Source organism: Numenius arquata, chromosome 19, assembly GCF_964106895.1.
Source record: "Numenius arquata chromosome 19, bNumArq3.hap1.1, whole genome shotgun sequence".
NCBI classification, from domain to species: Eukaryota; Metazoa; Chordata; class Aves; order Charadriiformes; family Scolopacidae; genus Numenius; species Numenius arquata.
In genome coordinates this window covers 1,726,029-1,741,969 of record NC_133594.1, presented here as the reverse complement: position 1 = coordinate 1,741,969, position 15,941 = coordinate 1,726,029, and the positions used below count along the sequence as shown (strand labels likewise).

General features: G+C 55.1%; 1 protein-coding gene across 1 annotated transcript; it reads right to left on the bottom strand.

The window, feature by feature from the left end:
* Positions 1-9,210: 9,210 nt before the first annotated feature.
* Positions 9,211-14,822, bottom strand: TOR4A (torsin family 4 member A). The gene is made up of 2 exons (XM_074161270.1): positions 14,717-14,822; positions 9,211-10,814 (listed from the first exon to the last, which is right to left on the bottom strand). The coding sequence occupies exons 1-2, from the start codon at positions 14,820-14,822 to the stop codon at positions 9,211-9,213; spliced, it is 1,710 nt and encodes a 569-aa protein (XP_074017371.1).
* Between the last annotated feature and the right edge of the window lie 1,119 nt (positions 14,823-15,941).

Sequence of the window (15,941 nt, the reverse complement as noted above, 5' to 3'; positions counted from 1 at the left end):
GATCTCACCACACTTCCCCGGGCTGGCAGTTTTCAGATGCAGGCGCCTGAAGCTTTGCGCCTAACTCCAGGTATGTTAGTAAGTGAAACAAACCCATTTCAGAGCAGTGATGTTAAACTGGTGTGATCTCTGTGAAGTCTAAGCACTGCAAGTAAGACCAGCTGTGTGCTGGGCAGGAGAAAGTCACAGCTGAACCCCTGACAGGCACCAAGGGGTGACAGAAGGCAGGCAAAGTGGGACCTTGTAAGACCACTGAGGCAAAGTCCTGTGGCTAAACCACCCTCCTCTGCCCCCAGGTTCTGCAGCAGCACTTCTGCAGCTGCTCTGATCAATCCATTTTGGGGCCTCGCTGCCACAGCTGCGGCAATTTTTCTAAAGTTTAACCTAAATCTCACTCTCTGGAGTCAACTCCAAGCCCTGCCCAAGGAGCATCAGGTGAACCAAGCGCCGCCGTCTCCTTTCTGCCAGCCTTTTGCATATTTGAAACCTCTTATCACGCTTCACCTGAAACTTTCCCCAGGCTGCACGAGTCCCCCCTCGCCTGCTCCCCCCCAGGAGCTCACTTTTGGGGGCGAGACGGCTGGTGCTGTGCCACCCTGAGGGCTCCATCCCCAGGAGGGTGCCCAAATAAGGCCAGAGCGCTCCAGCGATGGCCCCGCATTACTTCATCCCTTGCATATGCAACACACCTATTTATACATTTCGATGGGATGTTTGCCCTTCTCGCAGCCCCGTGGTGTTATTCTCCGTGCAGAGCGTGGGCGCTGCAATCCCCCCCGGGCTGGTTTTCCTTCCAGCCCATGGCCCTCCCCGCCCTGGAACGTGCATTTGCTCACTCCCACCCTCCTCTACAGCACCTTCTTACAGACCTTTCCTCCTATTTATGCTTTTTCATCCCAAGCCTGCTTTCTGCAATGCTTGCAGGCCTCCCAGCTCCCCATCCCCTCCAAATTCAACGGGCAGGTAAGCTCCCACCTCTGTCCTTCCACCGTTTGGGGAATATTGAATTTCCACAGCTCTGGAAAACTCCTTCCAGTTCATCCCAGTAACCGTTAACAGCTCTTTCTTGAATATCCTGCCAGAGGAGGAAAGTAGACTCTATGGTCACAACTTAACTTGGAAAATGTTGAAGTGCTTGTCCTCCCTCCACCTTTCAGAGTCTCACCCCATCTCCACGTGGTCTGAAAAGCCATTGTAGATGGTTCTCTCTGCACCCTCCAATGAGTTACATCATCCACAGCTATTGGGAAACCTCCAACTTACCTGAGCTGTCCTTGCTCTTTTCTCCCCTGCTGCAGCCCATGATCTTCCCCTGCTGTCGCTGACGTTAAAATTTGCTTTCCTGGTTGCAGCTCATCTGTTCAGTGAAGACCACAGGAACAACACAGCAACAAAGCACTTCACCTTCTAGGGATCTGTTTGGGTGGGGGTGGCCCCTAAAACAAACGGCAGATGCTCTCTTCTAGTTCTCTCCCCTTTAGAGAAGGGAGAGCATCTCCCATCAGAGGAGAGAAAAATAAAAGAGGAACACTTATGAGTTGAAAAGGAACTAAACTACTTTACTAAAAATATTAATAATAAAATAACAAAAAGAAAAGATAATAATATCAAAAAAGAAAATAATGAAATCTATACAACCTGAATGGAGCTCCCAGGATGACGATCACATCACCATCAGGCACTGGGAAAGTCCCAGACTGGACTCAGCGGTGGATGGGAGCTGAACTCAGAGACTGGATTCAGGAACGCACGGATCAGGATCAAAGGCAGACGAACAGAGTCCTCCTTGGATGCTGATCATTGAAGAAAGAGGCTGACCCTTTGATCCCTCAGCTTTTATATTGAGCAGGATGCTGATGGGATGGAACACCCTGCTGGTCAGGTTTTGGTCACCTCTCCTGTCTGTTCCTCCCTGCAGGTGAAATTCCTTCACACTTTTCCGCTTCCAACCCTCCAGCAGGGCAAATAACAAAGTTACCTGGCCTTGGTTGTTCTATCAAAAAGTATAAGCAGGAGCCTCTCTGCACACCATCCCCTGGTATTAACTACAAACGTCAGGTGTCATCTCTGCTAGAAGCAGACCCTGTCTGAAAAATACACCGTTAATTTTACAGAGTTAGAAAAGGCTTAACTGAAAAGTAAAATTCCTGAAAAGAAAATTGTTTTTTTTTACCCCAAACCAAGACAGGGTCATCAGTAGCTTTCCCTTGCGCTGTGTGTGAGGGCAGATCAAGGTTAGGGTCACCATTGCACCCCCAATTTGCATCTATCTGCAAACACTGTTCAGGTGCCTCAGGCTGATGTCCCATCTTGGTAGAGCCATCACAGCCAGAGGCACCAGCCAGCGAGGGCATGGTCCTGCTGGGTAGACGTGCTGCAGGAGGAGCAGCCCCAGCAGCACTAGGGGGACCAGGCAAGCCCAGCAGGGCTGTCACCATGCTGTGGTGTGTGACAGAGCAGCTCTGGTCCAGTCCTGTGCCATCACTGGAGAATCTTCCCACGGTGGGAAGAAATCCCAGGGAGGACCCAGCCTTGCAGCCAGGCTGACCCCATCAGCCAGCACCCACCTCCAGAGGCAGCTGTAGACAGGCTCGCTCTGATTAATGGAGGCAGCTTGGATTAGCTCCTTTTTAGGAATGTTTAAATACAAATCTCTTTTCCTGGAGGCAGCTGAAGTTAGCCAGAGCTCATGCAGAATGTGTGTCTGCACCTGCCTTCTTCTGGCTGGAGCCAGGCCATGTCCATGGAGAAACACCGGGAAAATCCTGTTCATACTCCCACAGCCCCGGAGTGTGTGGAGGAGGCAGCCGCATCCCTGGTACAGGAACACCCCAAGAACCCTGGCCATAGTGCTCCTGCCTGGAGTGCTCCAAGCTTGGCAAAAGCAGTTCATTATCACCATCTCTATAGAAGAAAGACACCCCAACTCAAGTGTGGCAGCAAATTGAGAGCCAACTCGTCTCCAGCTTTCAGCCCTTTCTCAGGAACCACTAAGGATCCTCCTGCAACTGCAAGATGGAGAGCCTGGCCAGGAGGTTGTCCACGATGACACTCCTACAGGCGACCAGGGCTGCGGGCACCGCGTGGAGCAGGGACACTGCCCAGCCCCGGAGGGTGACTACAAAGTGACAAAGCCCTGCAGCCGAGCAGGGACTTGGGCAACACTCACAGATGCCAGAGGAGCCACCAAAGGCACCATGTGTGTCAGTGCTGATCCCAGCAGGGAGGAATTTGTTATTTCCATATCTTGGGAGCCTGCGCTTTGTCCAGGCACCAGGGTTCCTGCACACAGCGTCTGACATGAGCACCCACAGGCACAGCCCCCCAGTGCCTCCCCCTGCCAGTTGACGCGGTAGGGACAAACATGTGCCTGGTGGTCCCTGGGGCTGGGTGGGAGGGAGCAGCTTCAACCCACGCAGGGGCACGAGGCACCGTGGTGGGTTATCAGTCAGGCACCACGCACAGCTCAGGGGGGGCATCTCCAACACCAATATGGAAAAGAGATGACATTGGGATGGAACACGGGTCGGAGAGCCAGGGGTGGGTCTGCAGCAGCACGCTGGAGTGCACACCCATCCCGGGGTACACCTCAAGTGACACCTTTGCCAGGCAGGTTGCTGACATGCTGCATCACCCCATGCTGTTCCCCTCCCTGGGCAGCCCCAGCAACTTGTCCTGCAACCAAAAGCAAAGTGGCTTCAGCAGGGAAGAGGGTGCAAGTGTTGGGAACCACATGTCCCCCAACTGGGAGGGCTCTTCTGGTGCCATGGAGGAGTTCTGCCAACATAGGACATGCCCTGGACACAACTGGCACCAAAGGGAGGCATGTCACCTTCCACTCTAGCCTTAGGCATCCGTGGGGAAAAGGTAATTCGTGCCTTTGCCACAAGGCCCCCTTCATGGTTATTCACCAGCTGCACACTTGGCCTGATGGCCCTTCCTGGCCTCCCACACCAAAGTGCCCCCATATCAGGGGACAGCAAGAGCAGGGCTGCTCCCTTAGGGAGGGGGGAGCAAGTGGGACTCCAGGCCCAGCAAGGTACATCCCATGGTACCTGTATGGAAGACCAGAGAGGCTCCGAGATGGTGGCCAGGTCCAACCAAGAGTCCAGAGCAACCCAAAAGTCCAGATCCAGCAACACCATGGTGATGAGATGGGTCCAATGTGAAGCCAGGAAGACAAGCCACAGATCAGGGCCAGGTCCAGCAATGGGCAGTCCGGACTGCGGTGATGTGCCAAGACGAAGGTCTCGGGGTCTCAGGGTGCAGGCTGAGATCTTGGATCAGCAGAGCCCATAATCCAGGCACAGGTGGAGCTGAACTGAGTACCAGCACCCCTCCAGCACAGCTCCCAGAGGGACTGATTGCTACCGCCTGAGCTTAAATAGGGTTCCTGAGCGTGCTTAGAAAATGCTTCACCAGGGGTGTGAGGAGCTCTCAGGTGAGGCTGACGTGGGGATGACTAATAGATGCCAATCACATCCAGAGGTCCTGGGGTCCTCCAACCTGAGTCTGGCCCCGGGAAAACCTTCAGCACAGCCCAGACCAATGTGGTCACAATTTCCACACTGTGCACTATCATAGACGTGGACTATTTCGTATTTACTGTTACCCTCCTTATCATTGTCAGGTTCTCGCGGGAAGCAACAGCAGCTGCTCCCACATCCTCACTATACACCGATTTGGAATCACTCTGCACTTTCCCCAGGGTAAATGCAAAAAGGGGATTTGGCCCAAACACCTCTCTGGCTTTGGGATGCAGGTGCAGGGTGCAGAGTACCTGCTGGTGTCCCCATGAGCCGCCACCAGCCTGTGATGAGGAAAGGTTATCCCAGTGGTGCTTTAATAACTGAACATGCCGTGCTTTGCTCCAGGCCAAATGCAGTGCCATGCCCACGGTGGGGCCAAAACTGCTCTCCATAAATTACTGCTCCAAGCACGACAGGAAGGTACCTGACTCAGAAAGAGCACCTGCCGACCAAGGAATCCTTCCCAGTGCCACCTACTGCCACCTCCATAGCAGATCTACGGGGCAGCTCCCACACATCAGGCAGCCCCCATTCACCTGGGGGATCCAGAGGGGCTGGATGAAGGACAGGACAAAGATGCAGCCACAGCAATTCTTTTAATCCCTAGCAATATCTCCTACAAAGTTGTATCTCTAGATCTTTTGATCACAAAGAAGCTATTAAGAGTAAAGATGGGCTGAAGAGATCTTTTATAGATGGATGAGGCATGGTACCCCCTGCAGTCCCCCTACTCTGTTGGGTGTTGTACCCTGTCCTGAGCGCACGGTGCATTCAGAAGCAAGAGCTGGCAACAGGAGGGTGATCTGTCTTGGTGACTTGGACCCATGGGACGCAGCGCTACTGGAATAAAACGAGCCCTTCACTGGGCAAAGGGAGCCACCAGCGCAGGGGAGACATGCGGGATGCTCTCAAAGTGAGGAAGTCAGGGCTGTCTACCAGCCCTTCAGTTCACAGCTCGGCTGTACAGGGGAAGAGCAGGACGAGCAGTCCATCCAAATGCCCCAGCCCGGGGGGTGTTCTCTCCATCCTTCAGTTTCAATCCCATCCTTCCAGCTCAACCAGCTTTTTCCCTGGAAAATGGAATTGGATAAAGAAATCCATGTCAGGCTAAGGAGGAAAAAGTCTATGGGGAAAGCACTTTAGCACACACTATACTTGTCCAGTAAAAGCTCTCCAGAAGAGCCTTGGGTTCCATGCCAGGAACATCCAAGCCTCCAAGAGACAGAGTGGGACCAAGGACAAGCCACCGTGCTCTTTGTGCTTTAGTCCCCAAAGTCCAGCCTCGGATGTCCTGCAGGATGAGGTGTTTACTTCTCAAGATGAGCTCATCAAACCGGCCCTTCAATGGGCAACCTCCCATATGGGCTTGGCCAGGTATGTGTGAGAGCAGCTACAGTGGATGAGCAATTCCTCAGAGAGGTTGTCCAGACTCTCAGGCAGCATGAGACTGCTCCTGTGCCAAGCAGAGGTGGAGAACCTCAGCAGTGCTGGTACAGTCATCATGGGAGATGAAGACGTTTAAGCTGTTCCTTTCCCTTAGACCAGCTTCTTTTGCACCCAACACTGAGAAATGAGCCATCGGTCTCCTGGTGCTCAGCACTTTGGATCGCCCTCGTACCAGCTCCACTGCCTTGAAAGCACATGGCAGGGCTGGTGGCTTTGCAGAAGATCTCAGGGCAGCTTGGGGACTGGGAACAGATGGACAGATGTCTGACCTGCGATTCTGGGGGAGGCTGGGTTTGGGGACAACCAGAAGAGCCATTTAAGCTGGGATCCAAGTGCTGGGGCAAGTTGGGACTGAGGACAACCTGGCCAGACATCCTTATTTTCTGGCAGGAAAAGTCTCTCCATGGCCTGGAGGTTCCTGTGCTCTCTGATGGAGGCTTCCGGAGGTACAAGCTGCATGGGAAGGGCTGCCATGTGTGCAGTACCAGCCAGATTGTCCTCTCCAGCACTGGCCAAGGGAGGAGGTGGTCTTCGTGCAGCAGAAAGCTGAACCCCTCTACTTAGCACTGAGAGGAACTTTGTGGAAGGCAAAGACCTCGGCAGATCTTCAAGGTGCACAGGGGCATGTGCACCCCGTGCCTTTTGCAAAATAGCCAGGAGAGCTTTGCTGTGGGGGGCAGTTGGTGGGGCGAGGTGGAGGGGGAGGTGAGACAGAGCAATATTTCCCCAGTCTCCCTGAGCAGAGGCATGATGGGCCCTGCGCTGCTGAGCCTAAGGGTGCTGAGCTGCTCAGGGTGAGCCCAGAGCCACCCAGCATCACCCCAGCTTCTGGGGGATACAAAGGCACGGGCTGGTGCCTCAGCAAAGCTCAGGCAGCTCACCTGGGGCAGGGTTGGGACCTCTGGTTTAGGGCAGGTGAATCTTAGAGGGATGAAAACGAGCTCCACAAATGCTCAGCTCCACTGGAAGTCACCCTGCCCTCTCACACAGGGTGATGCTGGTGCAGAGAGACCCGGGGGCCTCTGCCACAGCTAAACACCCTGTGGGGGCATCACAAGTGCAGACAGCCAAAACCCAATCTAAATCCCAATGAGAACAACTCAGGGATCCCCACAGCCCCTTGCACAGCCCTTGGAAGCCCGAATCCCTCCCTTGTGAAGGCAGCGCTGCCATCAGCGCCGATGCCTGTCCTGACGCCACGACAAAAGCCATCTGCAATCCAGCACCCACGCGTGCCTGCTCCGGCAGCACCCTGCAGCCCAGCAACATAGATGCTGATGGCATTGTCAGCTCCCACAGCCAGGAGGAGTGGGTGACGTTTCCCTCTCCTGTCACACTGTGGGGCTTTGAGCTCCTCTCCCAGAAATGAGAGACCTTGGTAGAAGAAACCAGAAATAACCTCTCTCCGTCTTGCAGGGGGGAAGGGGAAGGGAATCCTGGCCCCTGAGTTGCTTGTGTTTCTTATCCAGAATAAAACAGTAACTGTCCTGATAGTAAAGTCTCACTGTGCTATGGAAACCAGCTCACCCACATCGCTTTTTGTGGACACTTGCCCATAGAAGGTGGTTTAGTTTTATCCAGAGCCCTTCCCCTAAGCCAGGCAAGCAGCCCTTCCTGCTCCTCAGCTGCCCTCACGGGCTATTCTGCAGGAAAAAAACACTCCTCCAGTGGGTAATTTCAAGTGGAGAAACCACAGACAGGCTTTCCAGCCCAGCATCATTTCAGCTGAGGACACACTTCCCCGGTCTCCAGCCTAGACCCCCCCGTGCAGGTCTGGGGGACGGAGGAGCAGTGTGGCACAGAGCTTTGGGCGCTGCCGCGCTGTGTGGGTTTGGATCTGGCTCACCACGAGCACCCTGAGGAGCTGCACCGAGGTGCTCTGCGAAAAGACAGGTAGCAAAGCTGTAGCCCCTGCTCCCAATCCAAAAGAGAAAGAGAAACTTGGGAAGAAACTCACATTTCAGTCAGATAAAGGAAATGTACTTCGACTGGTTTTATTCAGGATTGTTTGGATTTATTCCTGACAATAGTTCTGGAAGCAGGAGTTTGCAACGGAAGTCTTTGGAGACCAACAATTAGAAAGAGGCAAATCAAACAACCAGTGCAAACATCCACAGGATTATGGATAAGGTAATTCACAGCAACTTGCAGAAGGGGATTTAGGCACAAAACCAAAATCTGAAAAGGCAATATCATAAATATCTGCTCAGTTTGCCTGCTCACAACAAGGACACGTGCTTTTCCTGAGGTGCTTCCAGGCAGCGCGTTCTCCCCGGGGTCTCAATGGCAAAGAACCTCTTTCTTGGCCCCGCAGGATGGGGAACAAGCCCAGGATTTCCACTGCTCTCAGCCCAGACAGCCCAAACTGTCTTTTCCAGTGTGTGTTGCTTAATATCTGTCAGTTGCTATTTCGGGCCTTCTAGATAATGAGCGTGGTGAAGTGTACCCAGAAGCAAAAAGCAGAAGAGCTCCCAGGATAAGTTGCCACCACCAGACCTGGAACAATCCGGTGGTTATTTCTGCACCGACTGGCACAGCCCAGAGTCTTCAAGACGAGCCCAAACAGACTCGCAGGGCAGAAATCTCACTGGAGGTGCCAAAGGTGAGCTCAGGTATGAGCTCAGAAGATCTCAGGAATGGGTCCAAAAAGCAGTCTCCGGAGCACGCGGTCACGTAGGAGCTGGAGAGAGCAGAGCTCTGACTGCCCACGCATTTCGGGGATGAGGAGCCACAGATTTTACCAATTCTTTCAGGCATCCAGCACAGCCTCTGCTCTGCACATCACCAGCCAGGATCAAGAAAAGCCAAGAGCGGTAGATTGTGAGCCCGGAGAAGGAGTGAGTCACGGCTACCTGTACTGCAGGGACAGTAACCCAGTTACTATTTCCTCCTCCTGTTTGTATCCTGCAGTGTCTGTTCTCATCTCACAACCCCTTAATGACAAAGTGTCCCAAATGAGTGTGTGAGGAACAAAGCATCTCACAATTTATGGGAGGTCACTTGGGCTTTGCTGCCGGTGACCTATTCACAGAACATTGGGAACAAGTGAAGCATCTGGGGGAGAACAGAGACCATGTTGCAGAGAAGCCCAGGCTGCTGTCCCTCTACCTCGACCAGGACGGTCAGTGCAGGCCTGAGAAAGGACACCTTGACCACAGTCTGCTGTGACGTACTCCTCCATAAACCCAGAACTGTGCAAATCCTGAGAGCAGGACTTGGTCTCTTCAGTAAATCACTACAGCAGGTTGACTTTGGCCACAACCTGCTTGCAGCCCGTCCTGGAGTACTGCTTGTCCCCTGTAGTGTAGTAACTGAGCTGACTCGCTAAACTTTCGATGTGCTTCTGGTCAGGATACAGCCCTTCCCTCCTCATCTCCTCTAGGAAGCAGTTTATGACGTGACTCTTCTCCAGAAGAACAAAAGGGACGATATCCGCAGATTTCCAGAGGGGGTGGGTATCGATCAGTACAGGCTGGACGATGCTCAGCAGTTCTTCAACTCCCCTTTGCTGATGCAAAAGCTCAGCGGATGCATTCTGGATGACAAACTTTGTTATTTCACCACCTCCTATGTTGCTTATTAAAATGTAGATGGCATTGAGGAACTCGTTAGTTTGATTTGGTTCAAAGAATCGGCTGAGAGTATCCAGCAGGACTGGAGACATGAGTTCAACCTCATCCAGAATAAACAATGGTATCTTCTCTTCTATTTCGGCTCTTGTAACCATGTCAGAAATCTTCTTGGACAAATCTATTTCGCAAGTGAGAGGAGCCACCCCGTTGGGGCAGTGATGCATAACAAAGTACTGAAGCACAAAGTCATTGTCCATGACGGAACGAAAATGTTTGGCCAGCAGCCAGCCAACATGACTCTTCCCAACTCCTGTCGGGCCATTTAAAGAGATTACTAGAGGCTTGTTGTGTATGTGGGTAGCCAGATAGTCTTTCAGTAATTCCATAATACTTTCCACAGCAACCTTCTGCCCAAATACTTCCCGGTGCATTGTTTTCTCCAAACCGTCCAGGTCGTATTTTTGGAGGTTGTCATCCAGGTTCTCTATTGCATTGAGAATCTGGAAGAAGATAATGACGATGAGCAAGAGGAGGCAGCGTTTTGCCTTGCTCTTCTCCTCCGCTGGAAGGTATCTTTTTGTTTTATCTGGATACAGGACTATTCTCGATTTCCTTCGATTCTTTTTCCGCCTGCATTTTTTCATCGCGTACTGTTCTACAGACGTGTCAAAGGTGAAGTACTGGGAGGTTTCGAAGCTGCTCTGATTAAGGAAGGACATGGAATGGCCATACAGGCCAGTTCGGTTCAGGGAAAGCTGCCTCTGAAGCAGCCTCGCGTGGGCAAGCTCTGGAGATTTTTCTCGAGGGAGCTCTAAATGCAGACGGCTTTTCTTTTGCACCCAGTATCGCCGTCGCAGGCGGATAATTGCCCGCACGGGAGAAGAAATAGAAGACATTTTCTTGGAAGCAGCAGGGATTTCAGTGTCAAGTACTTCTTCCCCATCACTCTCATCACAAGATGCTTCTCCTTTCACATCACTCTCGGCACAGGGCATCTCCCCTTCCCCGCTGCTGTCAATGCCGGGCAGCTCTCCTTCCACACTGCTCTCAGCACAAGGTGCCTCTTCTTTTGTGTCGGTCTCAGCACAGGGCATTTCTCCTTCTGCATCGCTCTCGGCACAGGAAGCCTCTCCTTCGGTATCGCTCTCCGCGCGGAGCATCTCTCCTCCCAGACCCTCCAGGGCAGAGGACACTTCTCCATCCACCTCAGCACAGGGCAGCTCTTCATCCATCTCACCTGGTTCTTGCAGCCCATTCACATCATCCTCTTTCTTAAAAAAAAAAAAAAAAAAAAAGACAATTTAAAATCAATCTTTATAAGATCAGGAAGTGATCGATAACAGAAAAATTAGACAGATATCCCACTTTCTAATGCGCAGAACAATTACCTGTAGCAGTGGCAAGGTGGAAGAGAGAGAGAGAGAGAGACTTTCAGACCTAAGAAGACTTTCTGGAAGACACTCTGGACGTGCAAAACTACAGATGAATTCAGTTTAAATAAGCACAAATTGATGTATATCACAAAACCACCCCTACCTCCACACTCAGAAGGAAAGCTTGGAGCTGGCTGGAGCCGAAGCCGGGAGCTCTGCTGTGTTCTGCCATGAGCAGGAGGCAGGACACGGGGCAGACACCGCGGCTTGAACCAGAGCTGCCCAGTCCTGTTTCCTTACATCTGCTAAATATAAGCAAGACACAAAACCACACCTCTGCACCAGCACACGCACACACACGCACACCCCCAGAGGAAACAGTCACCCGTACACCCGCAGAGACCTTTCAGGGTGTGGAAGTGTCCATGGCAGTACCTTGCTGTGGAAACGCTGATGCCACGCAGGTTGTGGTGGCACGGCATCTCCCTTGGGGACAGGGAGAGATTTTTCCTGGTTCTGCCAATGCCAGGCAGCTCCGGTTGCTGCCGCAGGGAGAAGAGGCGAGAGTGACCATCCGGCCAGCGCTCAGCCCTTGGTACGCAGCTCCCCGGGCTGCCCCGGGGGCTCAGGCAGGCTGCAGAGAACTGATGTGGTTGTGACCGAGCCTGCCAACAGCACATGGCTCTGGGGAGAGGAGTGGGGCTGCCCCATGGCACCCCGACCTTCCAAACCTCATGGTCCTTTCTGTCCCATGTGCCCACACACTCGCATCCCTGGACCTGCAACGGCCACTGTATCCTTCCCACGCGAGACCCCGGAGACACACAGGAGAACACGGGGACATGAGCAACCCTAGGGAAAGCCATCTGCATTGGGAATGCATGGACAAACCTTGGTTGGCGAACAAGGAGGAAGAGGAGAGGACTGCACTCCGGCAATGGGACGCCACGACAAGAAACACGGACCCAGCGGGGAAGCCCCCAGGAGAAAACAGCTCTCCAGGCCTGGATGTGGGCACGGGGTGCAGGACCCCACGTGCTGCAGTGCCGGGAACGGCTCCGTCCCTGCCCGGCATGAAGCTGGTGGCAGCAGGAGCTGTGTCATGGAGGGAGGGCATTTCCCCGCTGCCTCCGGACCACAGCGGCGCTGACGCAAGAGGACAGTTTGCCGCGGTGACATTACCAGCCCCGAGAGCAGGAAGCCGTCACGGGCAGGGCGAGAAAAGCCGCTTTCATCGGCTGCCCAGAAAAAAAGCACGGCATCTCTGGGGAGGAGGAGGTCCCCGGAGGATTTGTTATTAACTCGCCTCAGCTCAGCAGGAAGTTACCAACCTGCCAAATGTCACGCTCCGGCAAAGGTTTTTACTTCCCCCACCGCCGGGCTGACGCAGGCGGCCACCCAGTGAGCCAAAGGGCTGCGCGGGGAGTCACAGGCGCTGGGACACAGTCCTGGCCACCTTCTCGCTTCATCCGGCTCCTTTCCCGGCCTCTCCGAGACCCTGGGACACGCCAAGCCAAACCTTCACCCCTGCCCTGGGGACACGTCGGGTCCTGGACCATGCACCAGCAGCCGGCTCCTTGTGGGGGCCAAGCCAGGGCAAGTGGCTCCCCTCAGTGCTAATTGCTGAACAAGCTATCGCTGAGCAGCAATTAGCTTAGAGTGCTAATTACTGACCCTGTGCAGGATTTGGCCGTGCCCAGAGCAAAACCAGCCGGACGAGATTCCTACAAGCAGGGGCAGAGGCAGCACCAGGCAGGAGAGCTGGGGGCCACCCATGCCACTGCCGGGGATGCCGCTGGGTGACGGGGGCTGTCCCCACACGCCACCCCGGTGTCACATCCTTCCTTCTCCCCATCTTGCACCCTTTGCCTTGCTCACACAGTGCCTGAAGGTCCCCAACAGGACAAGCTGTCCCCAAAGCTGCTGGGGAGAAGCCCCTGCGGCGCAGACCAGCACGGGCCATGGTCCCCAGGGAGTGGGGACACCACCGAGCACAGCCCAGGGCCAGGACAACCCTCTGGGCTGTGACACACATCCACACAAACACGCGATGAAGCTTTCTCAGCCCCAAACCTCCGCAGGTGCAGAGGGAGTTAATTAAACGCCAGGAAGGAGCTGTGGGAGTTTATGGGGAAAGGTTTAGGGAGCAGAGGGATGCTGGAAACGAGACATCCCAAAGACTCCCCCACGGAAGCTTCTGGCACACAGCAGGGTGCCACCCCCACCCTGCCCGGAGCTGAAGCATGAAGCAGTTTGACCCTTTGAAACCAAAGCCAGCTCTCCTACCATCTCCGTGTCCACACAGGGAGCCCGAGAAAGTGAAAGGGCGAGGACCGAACACTCGTTAGCCAGGACATGCTCCCAACCCTCTTTCCCAAAAGCCCAGAGCGCAAACAGCGCATCCATCCCACCAGCACGGGATGCCCAACCCTCCAGGTGAGCCGAGCGAGGCAGGGCGGAGGGCCCAAATCCCATCCTCAGCAAGAAATCAGTCCAGTCACGCATATAATAATCCCACTAATAGCGTGACTCAGTTCCTAATACCTGCTGATATTTACACAGGACTTAAATTTTGTAAGAGCAGCCCCGCTTGCTCAATGTCGGATCAGGGCTGGGGCAGGTGGCTGTGCCAGCCTGCAGAGATGTGCTTTCGGCAGCTTAATTAAACGTTGGGTGAAAACGATAGGAAAAAGAACCCGACAATTAGGTCTGCAGCATCGCCAGTGCTGGTGTAGACGCCGTTAGTCACCGCTCTGCGCCGAGTCCGGCCGCGCCACGGGAAGACTTGCACTTCGCTCCTGGAACCGCTCCTGACAAACCTCCAGCTTTCCTCCTTTAGCTCTTCCCCAAACATTTGCATTCGTGTGTCACCCTGCTCCTGCCAAAACAAGGTTTCCACAACAGAGGAGCCTGCGTGGGCAGCGGGGGGAGGCAGCGGGGCCGGGAGGGGAGCAGGACGGGGCAGCCTCCGGGCAGGCGGCGTTTGAGGGTAGAAAGCACCCAATTTGCAGGAGCCGTGGGCCTGATGGCAGCCAGAGAAAGGTGTCCCTGGTTAAAGTGCCGACCGCCGAGTCCCACGAACATCATCGGAGAGGAGGGAGCTGCACCCCCAAACTGGGGCTCTTTGGGTTAGCAAAGCTACTGGGAAAAGGGACCAGCTGGAAAATCCTAAAGGCTGATTCCTGCCGGCTGAAAGCCAACCCCTCTGTCCAAAACTGAGCCTTTCCAGGGGGAAAAGCGGAGAAAAACGGCCCCTTGCAGCAGGGGACGTGGATCAGTGGCCGGGAACAGAAATCCTGGATGGTGGCAGAGGCCAGCACGGCCCCGGCACCCCAAGTTGCAGCTCCCCGGGAGCACCACTTGGAAACAAGCTGAGAAACGTGGTTTGCTTCGTGGCTCGAGCTTGGGGCGTGCAGGTGTTCGCCCCCACCCCCCCCCCCCCAAAACCACAGCCACAGGGTGACAGCCAGGGTGATGCAAAGCCCCCCTGCGCCACCCCGGAAGCCTCTTTGTCACCGAACCCCACCGGCCCCGCTCCCAGCCCAAATTTTTTCACTGAACCCCAAAGACCGAGACCGAGGGGAAGGGCAGCAAGTGGAGGGGAAGAACCCGGAGCATCCGAAACCACCAGGAACAGGAGGATCCCCCAAAAAACAGGGTGGGTTTTGGTGGAAAGGGGCTATAGGGGATGAACAGAAGGTGGTGGCGGGGACGGAGGTCTAAGTGGCCAGGGGGTGCCCCGGTGACCCCCGCGGGGTGGGGAGCGGGATGGGAGAGAAGGACCGAGCGCAGTTACCCACAGCGTCTCCCTCGGGGCTGGCCGCCGGTGCTCCCCTTCGGCCGCCGAGCCCGGGCTCTGGCCTCAGACGGGCCGGCTGCTCCTCTGCCCCCCTCTCTCTCATCCGTATAAAAACCCGACCGCAGAGAGGAAATGGCGAGGAGGAGTGGCCCGCGGCGGCACTTCCTTCTCCCTGTGCCGCGGGACGGCCGCCGACGGCCGGTTTTCTCTCCCCCCTCTTGCTCTAAGGCCCCCTCGGCGGCTGCCGTCACGGCGGCATCGTGCGAGGAATCATGAGTCCTGGGCGGCGGGACAGGGACGGGGCAGCGGGATGAGCTCATCACCCGCACGGCCTCCAAAGCCCCGAGTTTAGGCAAAAACCTCCCCACCCTCCGGGGTGTAATTAGCCCGTCGCCGGGAAAGGTCAAAGCGATGATGCTGCCAAGAGAGGTTATCGGGGCCGACCCAGCGCCGGCGCGGGTCGGGGACGAGGATTCTCCCTAGCAGGGAAAACAGGCAGAGTGAAAATAGAGCCAATGTGGGAAATGAGCCAATGTGGGAAGAAATGGTGAGCCTGGAAAAAACAGCAAGTCCAGAGTAGTTGGTTTGTCCGTCCCTGGGCTCCCGCTCCGCTGCCCCCGTCCACCCGGACCCCACTGAGGCTTTTGGCCCCCTCGCAGCCTCGGCACAGAGGGACGTGGGGACATCCGGGCCAGGCTGCACGGCCGCTGCGGAACCAACCCCTGGAAGAGACGGTGCGGGCCCCCCCCCGAGCCCTCGCTGCGCAGAAGCTCCCTGGGGAAAACCGCTGCTCCCATCAGCTGCGTTAAGGGAGAGCCGGAGGAAGCAGCTGGGTTCTTTCCGTGCCCGGCGGTGCCGAGGCTCATCGTGGCGGCTCCTCCACACCTCCACCTGCAGCTCAACCTTCCCTCAGCCCTTCCGAACCCTCCCCGGCACCCCCCGCCTCCCACCTGCGCTTGCACAACACGGCCGAGGCTGTTCCCCGAAAAACAAACCCATTTGGCAAAGCCAGAACGGTTCCAAAGTGACCTTTTTCCCACCAAACTCCTATTTTTGGATAAAATCCCAGCCAGAACCTGCTCCCTGAGAAAGCAGCTCCCCGGGATCAAAAATAGGGAGGTAAAAAAAACCCCCGGTTTGGGGTGTTTTGGAGCATCACAGCGCAGATCCCACCCTGGCTGTGATCCACACGAAGGTCCCCACATCCCGATGGGAAGGGGAT

What these genes read in the sequence shown, in the direction of transcription:
- TOR4A (XM_074161270.1), bottom strand. Translation starts at nt 14,822, where the DNA reads ATGAGAGAGAGGGGGGCAGAGGAGCAGCCGGCCCGTCTGAGGCCAGAG. An exon ending in CCCCGAGGGAGACGCTGTGG is followed by an intron (nt 10,815 to 14,716) that starts GTAACTGCGCTC and finishes TTTTTAAGAAAG; the next exon opens with AGGATGATGTGAATGGGCTG.